Source organism: Centropristis striata, chromosome 10, assembly GCF_030273125.1.
Source record: "Centropristis striata isolate RG_2023a ecotype Rhode Island chromosome 10, C.striata_1.0, whole genome shotgun sequence".
Classification (NCBI taxonomy): domain Eukaryota; kingdom Metazoa; phylum Chordata; class Actinopteri; order Perciformes; family Serranidae; genus Centropristis; species Centropristis striata.
In genome coordinates this window covers 37244840-37266447 of record NC_081526.1, presented here as the reverse complement: position 1 = coordinate 37266447, position 21608 = coordinate 37244840, and the positions used below count along the sequence as shown (strand labels likewise).

The window sequence follows — 21608 nt, the reverse complement described above, 5'->3', positions numbered from 1 at the left end:
TCAAATCAGTATACAAACCTCTGCAACGAATGTATGAGCTTCAGGGTTAAAGGCTGGAGTGTGGAAGCAGGCAGAGAGTTTATGTGGACACACGGAGCAGAAAACTCTAACCACATTCTTCTGCAAAGTATGTTCCAGAATCAGATGGAAGAACAAATGTGTGGACAGAACAGACAGATCTCCATCAGACTCCATGTTCCTGCAGCAGTCAGTGTGTGTGTGTGTTACCTGCCTGTGATGAATCACTTCCAGTTCGTAGCCGCTAGGCAGCGACTCATTATCACAGCACACACACACACACACACACACACACACACACACACACACACACACACACACACACAGAGCTGCTCAGGTGATCTGCTCTCAAGAGAGAGAGAGAGAAAGAGAGAGCAGCAGCTTCCTCTCAGTAGCTTCAGTCTGCTGCAGGACTCGGACGCAGCAACTGGACCAAACACACGGACTGTTATTATCATTATTATTATTATTATTATTATTATAATAATAATTATTATTATTATTGTTGTTGTTGTTGTTACGGGATTATTATGGATGTGTGGTGGACAGCTGGATGTTTTCTCTGCAGGATGAAACCTGTCAGGTACGTTCTGATCACTTTATCAGCTGAAGCCCCGCCCCCGCGGCTGCTGTTATTGGCCGCTCAGATTGAGGTTTCACTCTGATTTGACGTTTCATACATCGGTCAGACGATTCCTTGCTAGATGGATTTAATATTTCAGCTTGTTATTAAATGTGAACGTGTGGATCAGTAATAAGTGTTTCAGTCTGCTGCAGAACTCCATTCACTGATCTCATGATTTTGTGTTTTTCTTGGTTATTTGGTGAAAATTCACTGGAGAAAATGAAACTTAAAACATTTTGTAAAACAGTTGTTTTGGTGAATTTTGCTTGTTTGGTATCAGCCAATCAGATTTAAGATTGCAATCAAATCTGCACAATTTTATTCTTCATCATTTTTTGGTTTGTGCATTTTAGTTTCAGCAGCAACAGTTTCACGTTCAAAGGCTGTAATCTGTCCAGTGTGTGTGTGTGTGTGTGTGTGTATGTGTATGTGTTTATAAAACAGTCAGTGTTTCTGCAGCACCTGCACTCATCAACACACGAGCCTCTGTTCAATGTGTCCATGTTACACACACATTCTCATGACCACACTCACACACACAGACACACACACACACACACACACACACACACACACAGACACACACACACACACACACACACACACACACACACACTCCAGCTGTTTCTGTGAGAGAGAGAGAGAGAGAGAGAAGATGTTTCATCAGAGGATGACGAGGAGAGAGACGGGAGGAGATTAATGTGTCTTTGTAAACCGCCTGTTAGAGGAGGAGGAGGAGGAGGAGGGGTGAGAGGGAGGAGACAGAGAGGCCGGGAGGGGGTGGGGGGATGAGGAGGAGGAGGAGGAGCAGGGGAGGAAGAGGAGGAGGTCTGCCTGCAATGTGTCGTCTCTGCTTTGTCTCTGTCTGAATGGACACAAAGGACGGACGGCTGCAGACAATCAGAGCTCTGTGAGGACGGACAGTTTAACTTCAGGAGGCTGAAGGTGTGTGTGTGTGTGTGTGTGTGTGTGTGTGTGTGTGCGTTGCCCCCAGTGACATCTGCCACTCTCTGCCAGAGTCATGTGACCCAGCGGGCAAACAGCACCGTGAATAGCTTTTGTTTGGGAGGTCAACCACCGACCAATCACAGCACAGACACACAACACACACACAACCTGCTGCATCACTGAAGATTTAAGGTGGAATTATTGTTCTGTTGTTGAGCTTTAATCCGTCAGAATAATCTGAGCAGAAATATCTATAAATTAACAAAAGCATCAGATTTCATATGTTGTTGTTTTCATCTCAAGTTTCTGTAGTTTTTCTAGTTTTTGTAGTTTCTGTAGTTACCAAACCCAGTTTGTTCAGGTTATAAAAACTGGTATAGTAAGAACAAACTGAAAGTCTGAGTGTTTGTTTATGTTTGTGTTCAAGATTTTTACATGTTGTGTTTATTAATATGAAAACTATTCATATCTGGATGTTCTCATGAACGCTGTCTGTGAAGTCCATGAGGACTCTTTGTGTCCAAACCTGCAGAAGAGTTTTACAGCATTAACATCTAGTTCTGTTCTTACTTATTAACTCTTCAAATTATCTTCAAGTTTCTTTGTTTGTTTGTGTTTTTGTAGTTGTGATCAGACTGTGAGAGGATCAGAAACTGGAGCTTTCAGAGCTGCAATTTGTTTATATTAACGTGTAAAATATAAACTCTGACAGACTGAGAGCTGCATGTGGAGGAAGAACATTTCTGCTGCTGGAGGTCAGATTCTTTCAGCCAAAAGGCACAAAGAGAGGGGGCTGTGTGTGTGTGTGTGTGTGTGTGTGTGTGTGTGTGTGTGTGTGTGTGATCATATTATACAGATATACCTTCAGACCACACAGCGAGTGTTCACGTCTCACTTTTCAGCTCTTTCTTCCTTGCTGTGATCTCAGAGGGCATTACCCGTCTGAACGCCCTAAATCCTGCTGGTCACACCTCTTATTAAAGCCGCTCTGTCCCACGCCCCCCCAGCCCCCCTCCACCCCCCCACCCCCCTTGGTATTCAGCCCAGGTCAGCAGATTTCGGCCCAGCCCACCGTGGCTCCCCTTTTTAATTTGCACCTGTTGTGCAGTTGTCGGGAGCGAGCGGCAGACAAAGATCATATTATGAGCAGATATGTGCTCGCTAATCTCCGCGCAGCCGCCGGGAAGAAAGCTGCGGCTCAGAGCTCGCCATGGGAACCTGCTGCTGCAGGAACATGGCGGCATCAGGCCGCCGCTGCACACTGTCAGCCTGAAACTGTTCCGGTCTCTGGACGACCCGGGCGCCGCACGCTGTTCCCATGATGTCATGCTGCCCCCCCTCCAGGATTACCACACAAACACTTCCTGTCATCTCTCAACCTCACACACACACACAGCTGACATCACTGACCCGCACCACATAGTTAACCAGCAGTAGTAACAGTTATAAACCAGCAGTAGTAACAGTTATAAACCAGCAGTAGTTATAGTTATAAACCAGCAGTAGTAACAGTTATAAACCAGCAGTAGTAATAGTTATAAACCAGCAGTAATAACAGTTATAAACCAGCAGTAGTAATAGTTATAAACCAGCAGTAGTAACAGTTATAAACCAGCAGTAGTTGTAATTATAAACCAGCAGTAATAATAGTTATAAACCAGCAGTAGTAACAGTTATAAACCAGCAGTAGTAATAGTTATAAACCAGCAGTAGTTATACTTATAAACCAGCAGTAGCAATAGTTATAAACCAGCAGTAGTAACAGTTATAAACCAGCAGTAGTAACAGTTATAAACCAGCAGTAGTAACAGTTATAAACCAGCAGTAGTAATAGTTATAAACCAGCAGTAGTTATAGTTATAAACCAGCAGTGCATTAATAAAGACATTCACAACATGTCCTGGTGCCTGTTGTTGCTCATTCTATTCATTATTGGTTATTTTTGGTTATTGATTGTTAGTTAGTTATTGTTTGTTGTTTGTTGGTTATTATTGGTTGTTCATTGTTGGTTGTTTGTTGGTTATTTTTGGTTGTTATTGGTGGGTTATTGTTGGTTGTTTGTTGGTTATTATTGGTTGGTTATTGTTGGTTGTTTGTTGGTTATTTCTGTTTTATTGTTTGTTGTTTGTGGGTTATATTTTACTTTTTGTTGTTGATTGTTTGTTGGTTATTTTAGTTTTATTGTTGTTTTTTGTTGTTTATTTTTGTTTTATTGTTTTTTATTGTTGGTTGTTTGTTGGATATTTTTGTTTTTATTGTTAGTTATTGTTGTTTGTTTGTTGGTTATTGTTTTTTGTTGGTTATTGTTGATTTTTTTGTTTTTTGGTTGTTTATTGTTGGTTATTGTTGTTTGTTTTTTGATTATTGTTGTTTGCTGGTTATTGTTTTTTGTTGTTTGTTGGTTATTGTCCGCTATGTGTTGGTTATTATTGGTTTTTAGTTATTGTTAACGTTATTCCTATTTGTTTGATGGTTATTATTGGATATTGTTGGCTGTTTGTAGGTTATTATTGGTTTTTCGTTGGTAATGGTTGGTTGTTGGTTATTATTAATTATTTTTGGTTTTTCGTTGCTTATTGTTGGTTAATATTTCTTTTGTCTTTGTTTTTGTTAGTTATTATTGTTTTTATCATTGTTATTGTTATCATTATTTTATCATTATCATTGGGTTTTGGTTGATTATTGTTGGTTATTATTCTTTTTTTAATTTATTTATTTAGTTATTGTTGAGTATTATTCTTTTTTCGTTGGTTATTTTTGGCTGTTTGTTGTTTTTGTTTGGTATTATTTGTTGTTGCTCCGTCACCAAAGGGGTGTTCCATCAACGGGGATTAAGGAAAAGCCTGGTTTATTATGATAATACATTCCATTTTATGTGACTCCTCGCTCAGTAACCATGGTAACTTAAACCACTGAACTAGCCTGCTCCGGGGCAGGCTATGTGTCGAGCTAACTTAAGCTGTGTGTCACCCTTTTGTGAACCCTTTATTTGAAAGCTAAACATATATAATTTATGAAAAGTGTTTTTAGTAGTCCTTCATTCATTCATTTTGTTCTAGCTGTTAAGACAAAAAACGCACATTAATTCAGTCTAAACCAGGACCTCCTGCTGTGGTAAAATGTTTACTTACATCATTCTCTAGTTACTGCATCTCCAATTTAATTATTACATTTTTAGCTTTTTGTCTCAATATTGAGTTTTTGGTTGCCAATTATTATTTAATTTCTCAGTTTAATCATTGCTTGCTGCATTAGTTCTTCCAGCTGTGTCCTGCAGCAAAGTGCATGGTTATACACAATCTGAAGAATGAAGATACAGCCCAAACATTATTACGTTTTCACTTGTCCAAGTTCTTTTTTGGCTTTTGGCTGTTCAAATTGCTACTGTTGAGATGTAACAGGATTATTAATATAGGACAGGGTTACTTTGCCAGGTTAGGCCAATTTACAGTAAATTCATTTTAGCTGTGAGTTCTCCCAAGTTAGCCTCCAGCTAACTGTGAATATACAGCTGTTATTATCCAGCCTACTGATAATATAACCACTCTTATTGTATCTAGTGATCTAATTGTTAATTTATTAACAACTACAAATAACACAATAACTAGGATTTAATTACTCGTGCAATTTATCAGTCTGCAATATTTTTCACCATGCCATCTCCCTGGCTCTGTTAATGGCAGCAGTATTGTCTGTTATTGTGACCGTCACTTTATATTCTTCATAAAGCTCCAACAGCATCGTTTGCTCGGCCCCCGAGGAAAAATCAGCGCTGCTTTTCACCACTTTTTGCGTCATCTTATTGGCTGTTCCTGGCTGATCCACAATCGATTAATATGGGCTGCTTATATACTCCGCGCTCGCGCACAATACCGGCTAGTATAGTCTGGGTTGAGTTAGCGTTGACTAGACACACTGAGCTGTTAGTGGAACGGCTGTAGCCTGAAGTGAAAGTTGGTGTTAATTCTAACTGGGCTTTTACAATGAAGCCACATTTTGTTTAGCTACGTTGATGGAACAGCCCTCAGGTGTATCAGTTATGTTGCTGCTCAGTTTGTGCGTCAATGTGTTACTGAGATGTTGAAGCTGCAGTGTTTGTACATTTCCTTAAAATGTATTTTTTTTATTTTAAATTCTACATTTTGGTGTTCAGTTTTACTTCAGTCATTTTTTCAATGAAGATTTTCTTCTTGTAAGGAGTATTTGTGGTATTAGCATTTTTACTCAAAGCAAAATACTTTTAACAACATTTCTGTGGTTCAGCGTTATCACTCCTGGTCCTGGTCCTGGTCCTGGTCTCCGCTCTAGCTCTGGTCCTGGTCTCTACTCTAGCTCTGGTCCTGGTCCTGGTCCTGGCTCTGGCTCTGACTCTTGCTCTGGCTCTGGTCTGTAGTTGACCCGTGTCCTCTGTGTGTTTCAGTGCTGAACTATGAGAATGTGGTGGAAACGGGCTCAGAGACCGACGAGGACGACAGGCCTCTGGTCTCTGAGGAGGACGGCCTCACTAACGGAGGAGCGGGCGGCGGTGGGGAGGATGACGAGGCGGGCAGCCCGGCCGGTGTGCCCCCTCTGGAGGCGTCGCCCCGGGTCGCTCACGCCCTGCTGTCCTACCGGGACCAGGAGGACTCGGGGGGTCTGCAGAACCGCCATCTTCGCTGGAGCCTCGGAGACGAGTCCAATGGACACCTGAACGACGCCGGTGAGTCTTCGCCATGTTTAGATATAAAGTATAGACTTTAAATATGTTGGTTGTCATTCTGCTGCTTTGTCTGATGGTTCCAGCTCTCAAATATTTCCTGAATAATTACATTTTCTGTCACAAACATTTGAACAATAAAGTTCTGTTATCAGCTGCTCGGAGCATGTGAAAGACCAACATGAAATCTTTTATTATTAAACAATTTTAATGTGACCACATTACATGTCTGTCATGTCGTCACATGACTGAGGAGAAAGAAATGACTTCATTAATAAATGATTTCCTTCCATTAATAAAGAGTTAAGAGAACATTCTGTTCAGATCAAAGTAATAAAGCTCTTCTTCCTTTACAATTCTGGGATTTATTGTGTTTTTTACCAATGGTAAAATTACATATTTATTTATTCTCCCCCTGGAGGAGACAGCTCTCTGCTGGAAAGGGGAGGAGGAGGAGGAGGAGGAGGGGAGGAGAAGGGAGGAGAGAGGAGGAAAGAGGAGGAGGAGGAGGTGTGGCCCTCCTTTGAAGGCTGAATGAAGCTTATGATACTTGTGACTCCTGTAGAGGAGTCACATGAGGAGGCCCAGCAGGAGAAACACAATGAGTCTCATTCTCAATCTCACACCGTAAATACAATCCTGCAGAGGAGGAGGAGGAGGAGGAGGAGAGGAGGAGTAGAGGAGGAGGAGATGATTTAGTGTGTTGTGTGTTTGTGTGTCTCAGAGGACCGGAAGGACGAGTATGAAGCCATGGCTCTGGAGTCTCTGCACGCTGCAGGAAACGGTTCAGGTGAGATCAACAAAACACACACACACACACACACACACACACACACACACTGGTGGGTCAGGGAGGGATATCAACTTTGTATTTTTATTTTTTCAATCTGATTTTAAAAAAGTTAAGAGTGAACAATAAAAAAAATTTTAGTTTTAGTAAAATAAAAGTTTCTTTAGATATGTTATTGATATTAACATGGACAACAACAAACAATCAGAACATGAACTGAGAGGAAACATGAGGTAACAACAGGTTTAAAGTGATGGCGTCCCTCAGGGCTCGACCACAGGTCCTCTGGACTTCATTAATTAATGTTTTATATTTGCTCACATTTAAACACAAACACAACTGAAAGCATCACCGGTGTGTCTCCACAGTGAAGCGTCTGGACAGCGTCTCCGAGCTCGATGACTTCTTCCTCAAACGGAAACTGGAGGACGGAGACGGTCACCCGGCAACCATCGCCGAGTATCTGCAGCGCAGCGACACCGCCGTCATTTACCCAGAAGCTCCGGAGGAGCTGACGCGCCTCGGCACGCCGGAGGCTGCCGGACACGACGAGAGCGAGCACGGTGAGACACTTATTATTTTTAATTATTATTATTATATTATTATTTATGTTTTTAAAAGTTGAAAATAAAATAAAAAAAATCTTAATGACATTATTTCATGAAAAATGCTGTTAAAAGACCAAATAAACAGAAAGAAATTAAAAATTCGCAAATCATAATCATAAATAAAGTTAATGTGAATGTGAACAACCTGTATGTGATGCCCCGCCCCCTGACCTCTGACCCCTGCCCGGGTGCAGACTTGCTGTCCGGGACGCCCGACGACTTCGCCCAGCTGCTCACGTGTCCGTACTGCGACCGCGGCTACAAGCGCCTGACGTCTCTGAAGGAGCACATCAAGTATCGGCATGAGAAGAACGAGGAGAGCTTCAGCTGCCCGCTCTGCGCCGACACCTTCACGCACCGCGCACAGCTGGAGCGCCACATGACCACGCACAAACCCGCCAGAGACCAGGTGAGCCCGCATCACATGACCCGTCACATGACCCGTCACATGACCCGTCACATGACCTGTCACATTTCATCAGCCTCTCATTCTCCACTTCAAAGTTCCTTTAAGTCAGTTAAAACCTGATCAGATTATTGTCACATGACAGAGTCCTGCATCGCTTTCAGATGTTTACATCAAATTAAATAAATGTGGTCATAGTTTTAATTAGTTCATCATTTTATAATTTTAGATCATTATTTATTGGAGGTGAAATGTTTACAGAATCAGAGGAAGATTTTTGGTATTTTACTTAAAAAATGACGCGCAAAGTTTCAGAGAGACAGACAGACAGACAGACAGACAGGCAGACAGACAGACAGACAGACAGACAGACATAGAGACAGACAGACAGACAGGTCTTTGTCTGTCTGTTATCTGATAAAGACGCCTGTTAGCTGCTCCTCATGATCCAAAGTCACATTAGAGACACTCAATCATTCAATTACACACACACACACACACACACACACACACACACACACACACACACACACACACACACTCAGCAGATGGTATGTGTGCCTTTAAGTGTCTGTTTATTTTGTGAGTTAAGCTGTTAGAGCTGCTCTCTGTTTCTGATCATCAGACATGTTCATTGTTCAACATGTTTATTATCTACAAATCAACTCAATCAGATATTAGAACAAATATCAGAAGAAATAACAAATATGTACGAAAGAAAACCAGTAATTAACAATTTTGAACAGTTAAATGTTACAAAACATGTTTCTGTCATTTGGTGAATATCTTTGATCGTTGTTGCTTCAACACCAGAAAACGTTTTTTATCCAGTGAGATCAACAGAAACAGTTTCATGTGTGTGTGTGTGTGTGTGTGTGTGTGTGTGTGTGTGTGTGTGTGTGTGCCCACACTGTTTACTGTTTCTCAGAACGAGTTGAAGAATCTCTGAGACCTGTTTCACTGAATACTATTAAAATCCCCGACAGCTCAGTAATCTGCCTCCTACTCGTCCTCCACTCTCTTCATCTTCTTTCTCTTCCATTTCTTCTTCTTCTTCTTCTTCTTCCTCTTCTTCTTCTTCTTCTTCTTCTTCTTCAGCCGCCGCTGCTCACCGACGGCGGTGCTGGAAACCGCAAGTTCAAATGTAGCGAGTGCGGAAAAGCCTTCAAATACAAACATCACCTGAAGGAGCATCTTCGTATTCACAGCGGTGAGTCGTCTTTCCCCCAAACACACTCTGCTGACTCATGAACTTCTGCACACACACACACACACACACACACACACACACACTTCTGTTAATTCTTCAGAAATTACTAATTTTTGATGGTGTTGAAAGATTTGAGTGACAGAAAGCAAGTCGACAGAAAATACGCCCACATGTTTAAAAAAGAAAAAACTAAAGAGGGAAAGTTCAATATTTAATAAATAACAAAGTTATAAAGCACATTTAATATTCAGTAAAGCAGTAAAATAACTGAATGCTTCTTCACTGGTTTATAATGTAATTTCTACTCATACAAGTCAGATTCCTAAAAGGTTGATTCAGAGTTTTTAATCAGCTTGAACATTAAAGATTTTTGTTTTGTAGTTTTCAATTTAATATCCGTCTCAAAGGATTAAAAAATGATCATGTTCAGTTTTTTTCTTCATGCTGAGATGATAGTTTTATATTCTTCTCCACTTCTTCAGTTCTTAATGCAGATAAGCAGCTAAACTAAATGTGTTTAAAATCATTCTAACAGGAAAACTACATTCAGTGTAGTTATAACGGACTTAAATGTCTTTTATGTCATGTTGAGACGTTTACCTCAAACTAATTAGAGAAAACAAGAGGTGACTCATTAAAATACATTCTGATCTTTAATATGCAAAAAACTACACAAAATAAGTTAGTTCAAATCATCACAAGCCACATGAAACCTTTCTGATTCTAGATCATTTTAGATCAAATGTAATAATTTAAACTAATAAATGGTGATAAATGTCCTTGGTGTTGCAGGTGAGAAGCCGTATGAGTGCTCCAACTGTAAGAAGCGATTCTCCCACTCCGGCTCCTACAGCTCTCACATCAGCAGCAAGAAGTGCATCGGCCTGATCGCCGTCAACGGACGAGTACGCAACGGAAACAACGGCAAGTCCAGCTCCTCCCCCAACTCCACCACCTCATCGCCTGGAAGTCCTGCCCTCTCACAGCTCCGCCACAAACGGGAAAACGGCAGACCACTTGGGCCTCCGGACCAGCAGGGGCACCTGGACGTCAAAGCCGAGCCGATGGACTTTAACGAGTATCGGCTGCTGATGGCGTCCCAGCACGGGTTCAGAGGACCGGGCGTCTACCTGAACGGCCGCGGCGGAAGTCCGCTGGGCATCCACAGCTCCTCCCAGAGCCCCCTGCAACACCTGGGAGGCATGGGGCTGGACCTGCCCCTGCTGGGCTTCTCGGGGTCTCTCGCGAACAACCTGAGCGAGGTGCAGAAGGTGCTCCAGATCGTGGACAATACGGTGTGCAGGCAAAAGATGGACGGGAACCCGGAGGAGATCTCCAAGCTCAGGGCCTACATGAAGGAGCTGGGCGCCCAGATGGAGGAGCAGCAGCTGGTGCAGGCCGGCTTCCAGGTGACAGGACACGGCAGCCCCACGAAGAGCATCATCGACTACACACTGGAGAAGGTCAACGAGGCCAAGAGTCTCATCGATGACTCCAAGAGACAAGTGGACATCAAGAAGGAGAACCCAAACCACTCAGTGGATCTCAGCGGTGAGGAAGGCCAGAACCAGTTCCTGCCGTTCTCCTGCCAGTACTGCAAGGAGACCTTCGCCGGGCCCATCCCGCTGCATCAGCACGAGCGCTACCTGTGCAAAATGAATGAGGAGATCAAGGCGGTCCTGCAACCAGCTGAGAGCTGTCCTACCGGACACAGGGGGGCGGTGAGCTCCGAGCTGTCCAGTAACGACCGGGCCACCAGCCCCAGCAACCCCTTCAAGGACCACGTGTCAGTGCTCAAGGCCTACTTCGCCATGAATACTGAGCCCAACTCAGAGGAACTGCTCAAGATTTCCATCGCTGTAGGCCTTCCCCAGGAGTTTGTCAAAGAGTGGTTTGCCCAGTGGAAGAACCAAAACTACCCCGGAGATGGTCTGAGGAAAAAGTCGCCCCCTCCCGACCGCGGCGCACCGGATGCCAACCACAGTTTCAGCCGGTCACCAATGTCCCTTCCTACAGTGGATTTATATGCAGGTTTCACTAACGGTGACGACTCCCACAGACTCACAAAGGCCAACCAGTTTACAGCCAACAGGCAGACCATAGGGGACAAACCACTACACCCCTTGGACCACTTGAGGAGCAACACTCCGTCACCCCTCAACCTTTCTTCCACTTCCTCCAAAAACTCTCAGAGCAGCTCTTACACTCCAAACAGCCTGGCTTCTGAGGACGCCCATGGGGATATACCACTGGATCTGTCGCTGCCCAAACACATGGCCCAGAAGCTCCTGTTTGCCAGAGAGAAGCAGTCCAGATCCAACGGTTTCATCATCGAGCGCAACGGCGAGTCGCTGGGACGGGAACAGGTGTCCGGGCCCTTGGACCTGGTCAACATTAAGAAGGAGGTCCTGGGCTCTGACGGTGGAGGGAACTCCATTCACCAGCTGGAGAAAAGCTCCAGTCCCATCTTTGGGATTAACCCCTTCGCCGGTGGTCCCGTCTACACCTCTCTGCCGCCTCACGGAGCGTTTCCTCCGCCCACCTTCATGTCTCCTGCCCAGGCCACCATCCCAGGTCTACGACCGTACCCCGGCCTCGACCCCATGAGCTTCCTGCCCCACATGGCCTACACCTACGCCACTGGAGCGGCCACGTTCGCTGAAATGCAGCAGAGAAGAAAATATCAACGGAAACCAGGTTTCCAGGTAAAACCAGAGAACAATCAGATATTGTCCATGATGCATTTTAAGACCTTGAACCTTAATGACAACGCAGGTTGTTCGTCAAAGTTAATTTAGGGTCTGATTGCAGAGCTTTAGCAGTTTTCAATGTGTGTGAAGTGTTATAATAGTGTTATAGTTAAACATTTTAATTATACTCTATTGTATGCTTTTGTAAACCTGTCTGATGGGGTTTCCTGACGTCGGAGCCTCTTTGGTTAAAGTCTGGTTGAGTTTGCGTCCGGGGATTCCAGACAGGTGACAGGAACTAAACAATCTCCCCCCAGGCTCCGTTTGAAGCTTGTCGGTTGACTTTCTTCAAAAGAAGAATGAATGGTTTATGGTCGGAGTCAGTCAGGGTTTTTCCAAAATCAGATCAAGAGTTATTTCAACCTCCAGCTTTAACCAAACAAAGACAAAAAGTCAGTCGATTGAACTTGCGCACCTTCTCAGAACCTGTTAGTTTTTCCACGTCATTATGGCACCATAAACGTCTGTCTATGTTTCAGCATGAAGCATATGAAGCATTAATATTAGTTTAATAAAGCACTGAAGCATTTCACTCCATAGTGAAGTTCTGGTTTTCTCAGATAGCCCCGCCCCCAGCCCCTGACTGACAGGTTCCTGGTTGGAGACCAGCAAACAGTTGGTGGAACCAGAGAGCCGGTTCTTTGTCTGTCTGAACCAAGAACTAGTTCCAGATCAGGACCGATTCTGCCCTGGTGGGGTATAAAGGGATTTAATTGGCTGTTTTGTAGTGAATAATAATAATAATACGTTTTAACAAGCACTGATTAACAATGTCACGATTTAAATTCTGAGCCGAAAGATCGTAATGAGCAGAAACACAATAATCTGAGCATGTGGCCTCAGCATGGCACGTTCATGTCCCTCCTGATACCAGGAGTCCTCTGTTAAAACATTTAAAAGCAGTTTTCAAGGTGTAAAACTAACAAACATGTACATAGATCTTTACAAGTCAAGACTCAAAAGTCAAACCGTTTTAGAGCCTTCAGGACCTCAGAGTCTAGAGTCTAATGGGGTCCTGGACCTGCAGGTCGTAGTTCTGGAGATGAGATGTTGGTCTTATGTCTTTATCTGTGAACACAGTCACTTGGTTCAGTCCCATATGTCCCCCCTTGTTCTAAGGGCTCCCCTGGATAAGGACTTTAAGCCCCGTCCAGACTGGGATCAAGGCGGCGGTGGGGGGGCAGCAGAAGGTGTCTCAGGTGTGGGATTATGGTACTGAAGGGGTCTGTCTCTGTCTCAGGGGGAGCTGCTGGACGGGACGGCGGACTATCTGTCGGGCCTGGACGACCTGACAGACAGCGAGTCGCTGCTGTCCAGGAAGAAGATTAAGAAGACTGAAAGTGGTATGTACGCGTGTGACTTGTGCGACAAAACATTCCAGAAGACCAGTTCCCTCCTAAGACACAAATATGAGCACACAGGTATATATAACGTTTGGACACTTCTTTTCTCCCCCACCCCGATGCTTCTGTGCCTCTCTGCACCTCTTTGTTTTCTCCTTTTTATCTTTATTTTTGTCACATAGCTCCCCCACTCGTAGTCTGTTCTCTCTCTATCTTTCTGTTTTGTTCTCTGTAAAGCGTGGCCTTTAACATGTTCCTTTCTTTTCAGCAGGGGGTAGGGAAACTTTATAATATAGATATAATATGGAGGATTACATAAACACTCAGCGCCCAAATAGAAACATCTCATTCATACTTTGATGTGTCTGTGAGGAGGAGGAGGAGGAGGAAGAGGAGGTGTGCATGTTTGCATGTGTTGCTGTTTGTGCATGTGTATGTGTGTGTGTGCTGTGAAGATCAAAAGGAAATATTCATTACAGCAGAGAGATGGTCCATTTTTTACATATCGGAGCTGCAAACAAACAGTTTGTGTGATTCCAGCAGCAAACAGGTGAACTGTGTGTCAACCCACTCACACACAAACACAAACATAAACATAAACACATCATCTGTGCACGAGACAACACATCTCAAATCTGTGTTTTAGTGGAAATACAAACGGAGAGTCATCTGAAATCAGATGAAACAGAAGAAACAAGTTTATTGGGATGGATTCTTTATGTGTCTGTGATTATTCTGACTGATGATTCTTTAACAAATAATGATTAAAATTTTTTTTTACAGCCTGAATTACTGGTTTATGGTCACAAACATAGACATTAAGTTTGTCTGCTGCAGTCAAATAATTTAGCGGAATTTTGTAGTTTCTCTTGATTTCATCGGAAACACAAAATTCTCCTGATTCTCTGGAATATAAAATCTATGCAAGCTAAATCTGTGCTTTTTCCTTTCCTTTCCTTTGGTACAAATCACCAACCAATGACCCTCTTTAAAGTCAAACACTGAGTCGGTTTAATGGACAGAATCCTGTAAAATCACCACTTTAAATCTGCTGTTAGAGATTTGCTCTGAAGATCCTTTCAGCATGACAGAAATATAGAAATGACCCGACTAGAGCAGACCTACTCTATATATAATATCATTCATACACATATATATATATTATAAAGCTTTCTGGAGACTTTGTTTGATCTCTTGAATGTTGATTTGTGGTGTTTTTCCATGTGTGTGTTGTGTGAAGTGTGTGTGTTACACAGATCAGCTGCATCTGATCCTCACCAGCAGATTTAGTGTTTTCTGGTTCAGAAGCTGTTTACCTGTTTAACTTCCTGTTTTACCTTCATCTCTTTCACTCTGTTGCATCATCCCTCGTTCATGTCCGCCCCCCAAGAATCCGTCGTCTCGGTTATTTTTGCCGCCCCACGCGCGCGCATGTGTGTGTGTGTGTGCTTGAGACAGTAAAGTCTGCCAGTGCTGGTGGATGTTCCAGCCATTCCAGGTCTATTTGTGGCTACGATCTGCTGCATGTGTTTGTGAGGAGCTGTGGTGTGTGTGTGTGTGTGTGTGTGTGTGTCTGTGTGTGTGTGTCTGTATGTGTGTGTGTTTGTGTGTGTGTGCTGGCATTGTCGGGGTGCAGCCGTGTGTCGGTGCGTGTGTGCGTGGGACGTGTTTGGACGGCGTTCAGCAGCCTGAAGCAACGTGTTCAGAGTCGTAGGAGAAATCTCACTGAGAGTCGTAGTAATACAGGAGAGAGAGAGAGAGAGTGTGTGTGTGTGTGTGTGTGTGTGTGTGTGTGTGTTGGCGGTGTCACGGTGCTCCTCTTCAGGTTTAAATCCGGCGCCGTGATGTCACCGCGGCCGCCGCAGGGTCACGTTTCCTCGCGGCGTCTCAGGCATGTCGTCTCCTCTCGCCGTCTCCACGGTAACAGACGGACACAGAGAGTCACGCTCGTCTAAACAAACAAACATCCTGTCAGTTTACTCTCTGTGGCTCCAAATATATATCAAATATATGAATCTATATGTGAATCTATATGTATTTATATGGATCTATATGAATTTATATAAATCTTTATGAATCTATATGTATCTAAATGAATCTATATGGATCTACATGAATTTATATTAATCTATATAAATCTATATGTATCTATATGAATTTATATGGATCTATATGATTCTATATGAATTCATATGGATCTATATGAATCTATATAGATCTATATGTATCTATATGAATTGATATGAATATATATATATCTATATGGATCTATATGAATCTATATGTATCTATATGAATTTATATGGATCTATATGATCTATATGGATCTATATGGATTTATATGGATCTATACTAAGGTATATGGATCTATATGAATTCATGTGGATCTTTATGGATCTATATGAATTTATATGGATCCATATAGATCTATATTAATCTATATGGATCCATATGAATGTATATGAGTTTATAGGAATTTATATGAATCTATTAATGTATATGTATCTATATAATTCTATATGAATCTATATGATCTATATAAATCTATATGATCTATATGTATCGATATGAATCTATATAAATGTATATGATCTATATGAATCTATATGATCTATATAAATCTATATGATCTATATGTATCTAAATGATTCTATAAGGTTTGCAGGTCAGGGGAATCAGCAGCAGAACAACACTTAGAATGACAGAAATTAGACAAAAAGAAAAAGTTCAATTTTAACTATAAAATTTAAAAACTTGTCGTCGTCTTGTTTGCGTGTAATCGTTTCACATGTGAGAACATTTAGTCGTTTTTATCGTTTAATATCTTCAAACAGTTTCTTGAACAAATGTCACGAATCGGCCAGAGTGATGCGTTTCTATGGAGAATATCTGCAGCTGAGTATCAGTGTCAGTTCAGAGAAAAACCTTTGAGACTAAAAGGATTAGTTTCCTTCATTCTAAATCCAACTGCTGAATTTAATCTGATGAGGAATAATTAATAATAATAATAATAATAATAATAATAATAAATGATGATCCAACAGTGAGACGAGCTCCATCCTCAAACTGAGATTTTATAATCTCGAATCGCGAATATCCACCTTTTATTCTCGTGCTTTTCCAGTTTTTCTCAGACCCCTCCCACTTTATTGTTACTTAAAGAGGTTTATTTACATTTAAATATACATTTAAATTCAGTTTACTGTAACAGAAAACATACAAATATCCACCAGTCAGTCTGGGGCCTGTTTATTAACCTCATCATATCTAGTGAAGAGAAACAGGAACCTGAACCTGAACCAGTTTCAACAGGTAGAGATGTTTACGGAGCGGCTCAGCGTGTCCTGATGTTTGTCATGTTGTTGTTGTGATGTAACTGAAGCTGTGAGTCTGTGGTCGTGTGACGGTGCCCTGACTCGTCCTCTCCGTGTCTCTGTCGTGTCTCTGCAGGGAAGCGTCCTCACCAGTGTCAGATCTGTAAGAAGGCCTTCAAACACAAACACCATCTCATCGAGCACTCACGGCTGCACTCCGGAGAGAAACCGTACCAGTGCGACAAGTGCGGGAAACGCTTCTCGCACTCGGGCTCGTACTCGCAGCACATGAACCACCGCTACTCGTACTGCAAGAGGGAGGCGGAGGAGCGCGAGGCGGCCGAGAGGGAGGCCAGGGACAAGGGAGGAGGAGCAGGAGGAGGAGCAGGCTTGGAGCCCACCGAGCTGCTGATGAGGAGGGCCTACCTGCAGGGCCTCGGGCCGCTCGGATACTCCGACCCCGAGGACCAGCAGGAGGACGGGACGATCCTGAGGGACGGCAGCGAGGGAGGAGGACAGGAGGACAGGGACGTGGACGTCAAGGTGTACGAGGAGGTGACAGACAGACGGGAGGCAAGTTTCAGGGAAGGAGAGGAAGAGGAGGAGGAGGAGGAGGGAGACAGCAGGAGCCAGATGGACTTGACGAGGGACGGAAAAGACTCGACGCAGCTGATGGACGAGAGTTCAAGAGAAGGGAAGACAGACGGCAGGTCGGACCAAGAGGACTGATCCAGGAGGACATTAGTCTCAAACAACATGCTCTCCTTTTGAAGGGACTGTACACAATGACGCGGGGCTGAGTGGAGAGGTCATCACAGTTTATTTCTGCTGAAGGGACTTTTTGTTTGTTTTTGACCCCAGATTCATGTTTTAAATGAGCTGTCCCTAACATAAATCTAAATATTCAGATAAAAGGACCAACATGTTTTTTACTCGTATTTTATTTTACATTTTTTAATTCTGCATTTTAACAGAAAGCAGAACTGAGTTTAGATTTATCAGGTTCTACCTGCCAAGTTTTAACCCTTTGTGTTTGTTCCAGACGTCCCGCTGCTCTGAAATATTATTAACAAAATGTATCAGAAAACATTATGAAAAAACTCGCTAACATAAAAAATAGCAAAAAATAGCTTACATGCTATAAACATGCTAACGTTTGTTAGCAGAACTCAGGTTACCGTGACGACTGATGACAAATCATTTAGAATAAAATCAGGTGTAGTGGCTAACTGGGTTTGTTTTGAGGACAGGGAAAACTTTTACTAGTAATTTATTATTTTCAGTCAGAACAAACAGAAACTCTTAGCTGTTAGCGGTTAGCGGCTAGCGGTTAGCGGCGGTAGCTCAGGAATATGTTAAGACTCGTCAGGCTGGATGTAGGAGACAAACGGCCTTCTGGCGTCTCTGCCGTCGTTCACTACAGGTTTCTGAAAGCCGACGCAGCAGAACCAGCGACATGCTGAAAAACCACTTCAGAATGTTTTATCTGAAAGACAACTTGTGATAATTATTTATTTAGAGTCCATTAAAGGCCATGAGTCAGATAACAGATAAAGTTTCAGTTCTGCAGGTGGAACCTGATAATTCAAACGTCAGCAGAGTTTAAAACCATGAGCTGACGATCAGTTCAGAGATATTTAAAAAGGGGCGATTTTTACATTATATAATATGTTTCTTTAGTTAAAGTAGCAGCGTATTAATAATCTCTGTCTGGTGTTATCACTGATCTGTGGACTCCAGTGGGATGGGGTCACTGAGATCCATCATAATAAATTTCAGCTTTTATATATAAATACAGTTCCCGGTGAAAAAAATGCCGGGATGACATGGAGTCATTCTCCCAGGTTTGGATGGGAGTTAACCCCTTGCGCCCCAGGGATTATTTGCATACAGTCCCAAACAGGAGATGCAATACGATGACCGCCAACATCCAGGTCATGAAGCTTGGTGGGATTGTTTAAAAATCCACATTATGCAAAAAATAAGAAGTAAAATAAAGCAGGAATGATGATTCTAGAGACAAGCTGTTTGTCATGTACAGTATTATAAGGCCTGAACGCTGTGTGGTGCTATAATGTTCTTAACTTCCTGTGGCTCGTTGTGTTCGGATCCCCACGGCAGAAAAATTGCACTCGACTCCCCGAATCACTACAAAATAAAAAAAGACTAAAAAAATAAAAAAGAGGGAAAAAAAGCCTGAACACTGGGTCACTTCCTGTCAGTGTTATTGTTGTATTTCTGTCCTTCTACTGTGACGTTTTTTTATTTTTATCCTGTTTTATGATTATTTTTGCCAACTAACCACACAATTTTGGGCCTCCTGATTTCTTTTTTTCTTTATGTGAAGGAAACTTTAAACCTGTGTGATTTTCAAAATAAATGTGGATGTGAGTCTTAAAAAGAGAGGAAGGAGGAGCTTAATATGAAAAGATGAAAATAAAAAGGACAGAGCCTTTAGTGTGTTCTTCTCCAGAGAAAGCCTTATATGCAAACCTAGTGCCATCCCTGTACAGTGTCTGTCCTCCTTCAGTATTATCAATATTTCATCTGTTTCATCGTCAGTATTAGCAGAAATAGACGCAGTTCCTTAGTTTACATGTTTGTGCAATTTCTGTATTTTTTTGTTCCATGACAGTATTTTTTGTCAGTATTACTTTTTTTGTTTTTGTTGCTTTTTCCAACATAAATTTCATTTTTTTGTTTGTTTTTATTTGAGAATTTACCATTTTATTTATGTGACTCATTTTATATTTCCTAATTTTATTTATTTCATACTGTAGTGTACAGTATTAGAGTTCCTCACAAATAGATATATTTTAGTAAAATGATTCTGTCATTGACTATTGGAGAACAAATATGAATAGAGCGTCTACGGTATTTGGTTCAATTGTTTCTGTTTTTTCTTTTTGTTTTATTTCCTTTAAACTACTCGAAATTCTAAATTTGGGGAACTTTTGATACGATGATTATTGTGAAAACACTGTATTTTTGAGAGTAAAATCCACTTTATTCATCCCACTGAGGAGGCGACGAAGGACTGAAGATGATGATGATGATGATGAAGGAATTTCTGAAATGTCTGAAGTATTATTATTACATTTTTAATTTCTCTTGAAATGACCATGCTCGAATAAATGTAGCCAAATTAAATTTTAATAAAACTGTGTTATTCTTCTTGTACCTTCTGTTGGATTCATTAAGCCTAGACAGCCTCTAACCCCAAACTTCAACCTGAACCTGAACCCCAACCTAAACCCTAGCCCTCTAACCCAACCCCAACCTAAACCCCAACCTAAACCCTAACCCTCTAACCCAACCCCAACCTGAACCCTAAGCCCAACCCTCGAACCCCAACCTGAACCTGAACCCCAACCTAAACCCTAACCCTCTATCCCAACCTGAACCCTAAGCCCAACCCTTGAACCCCAACCCCAACCGTCTTATCCAACCCCAACCTGAACCCTAAACCCAAACCTCTAACCCCAACCTGAACCCCAACCCCAACCGTCTTATCCAACCCCAACCTGAACCCTAAGCCCAACCCTTGAACCCCAACCTGAACCCCAACCCCAACCTTTTTATCCAACCCCAACCTGAACCCTAAACCCAAACCTCGAACCCCAACCTGAACCCCAACCCCAACCGTCTTATCCAACCCCAACCCCAACCTGAACCCCAACCCTAACTCTCTAACCCAACCCCAACCTGAACCCCAACCCTAACCCAACCCCAACCTGAACCCTAAGCCCAACCCTCGAACCCCAACCTGAACCCCAACCCTAACCCAACCCCAACCTGAACCCTAAGCCCAACCCTCGAACCCCAACCTGAACCCCAACCAGAACCCCAACCCCAACCTTCTTACCCAACCCCAACCCTAACCCTCTAACCCAGGGATTCCCAAAGTGTTGTGCACACACTTGCGAGATGAAAAATGTAATGGCGGTCTGATAATTACACAATTACATTTTTTCCCCTACACACAATAAAGACACATAAATAAACATTTCCTTTGTAAAATGTAAAATGAAAAACTAATATTAATTAATTAATAAATGCAGGCTATTCATAATGCACTTCATCTTAAAATGAAGTGTCGAAGAAGTTATCTTCTTCCATTTTTCCAGCCTGTGTTATGATGACGGGTTGTTTAGCTCCACGCTCATTTAAACTTGCTGCAATTTTTGTTCAACACAGCTAAAAATATTATAACATTTTCCCAACTGATGTGCTTTCTGCCTCTGATCCTGAGCCTGTCATCATCCTCTTTGCTCTTAAAAGTGGAAGCTTGCACCATAACTTTGTTGCATTATATTGAAACTGTGTTCAGATTAATTCAAATGCGAGACCGCATTGTTGTGATGGTGATAATTTTATTATATGTGTGTTCTCATTTGAGCATGATTAAACATGCTGCCTTTAATATGGCTATAAAAAAGCTTATTGCATTTTGGTTTTTTTTGAAGGTGTGGGGGATTGGGGGTGCGTCAACCCGGTTGGGACATAGAAGGGGGTGGGAGGCTAAAAAACTTTGGGAACCGCTGGTCTAACCCAACCCCAACCTGAACCTGAACCTGAACCCCAACTTGAACCGTGTACGTTATATCACAGATCAAACATTATTTCTGTCTTAATATTAACAGTAGTAATTAACAGTTTAAAATATATATTTTTTAGAATTGTTCTCTGTTGTTAAGCCTAATTATTCATTACATTCAGTGTCCCTGTTATAAATATTAAAAAACACATATCAAAGTTTCCATGACCCTACACACACACACACACACACACACACCGTGCTGGTCTGTTTTTAGCGTCCTCGTATTACCGCCACATTTCTCTTCACTCACATCAGCTCTCAGTTTGATTCATCAGCTCACAATATAATTCTAAAACTCTC

At 42.3% G+C, this 21608-nt stretch overlaps 1 protein-coding gene across 2 annotated transcripts in view; it reads left to right on the top strand.

Moving 5' to 3' along the window:
- The window catches only part of zeb2a (zinc finger E-box binding homeobox 2a), a 44243-nt gene extending 24355 nt beyond the window's left edge, over positions 1-19888 (top strand). The window contains exons 3-10 of one of the 2 annotated variants that reach the window (XM_059342898.1): positions 6012-6290; positions 7012-7077; positions 7446-7640; positions 7880-8094; positions 9190-9301; positions 10094-12006; positions 13292-13394; positions 16845-19888. In XM_059342898.1, the coding sequence (XP_059198881.1) occupies positions 6012-6290; positions 7012-7077; positions 7446-7640; positions 7880-8094; positions 9190-9301; positions 10094-12006; positions 13292-13394; positions 16845-17437 (3476 nt within the window). In that variant the 3' untranslated portion in view covers positions 17438-19888. Of the gene's footprint in view, positions 1-6011; positions 6291-7011; positions 7078-7445; positions 7641-7879; positions 8095-9189; positions 9302-10093; positions 12007-13291; positions 13473-16844 lie in introns of both variants that reach the window. The other variant, XM_059342897.1, reaches the window with a different exon arrangement.
- Positions 19889-21608: the final 1720 nt, after the last annotated feature.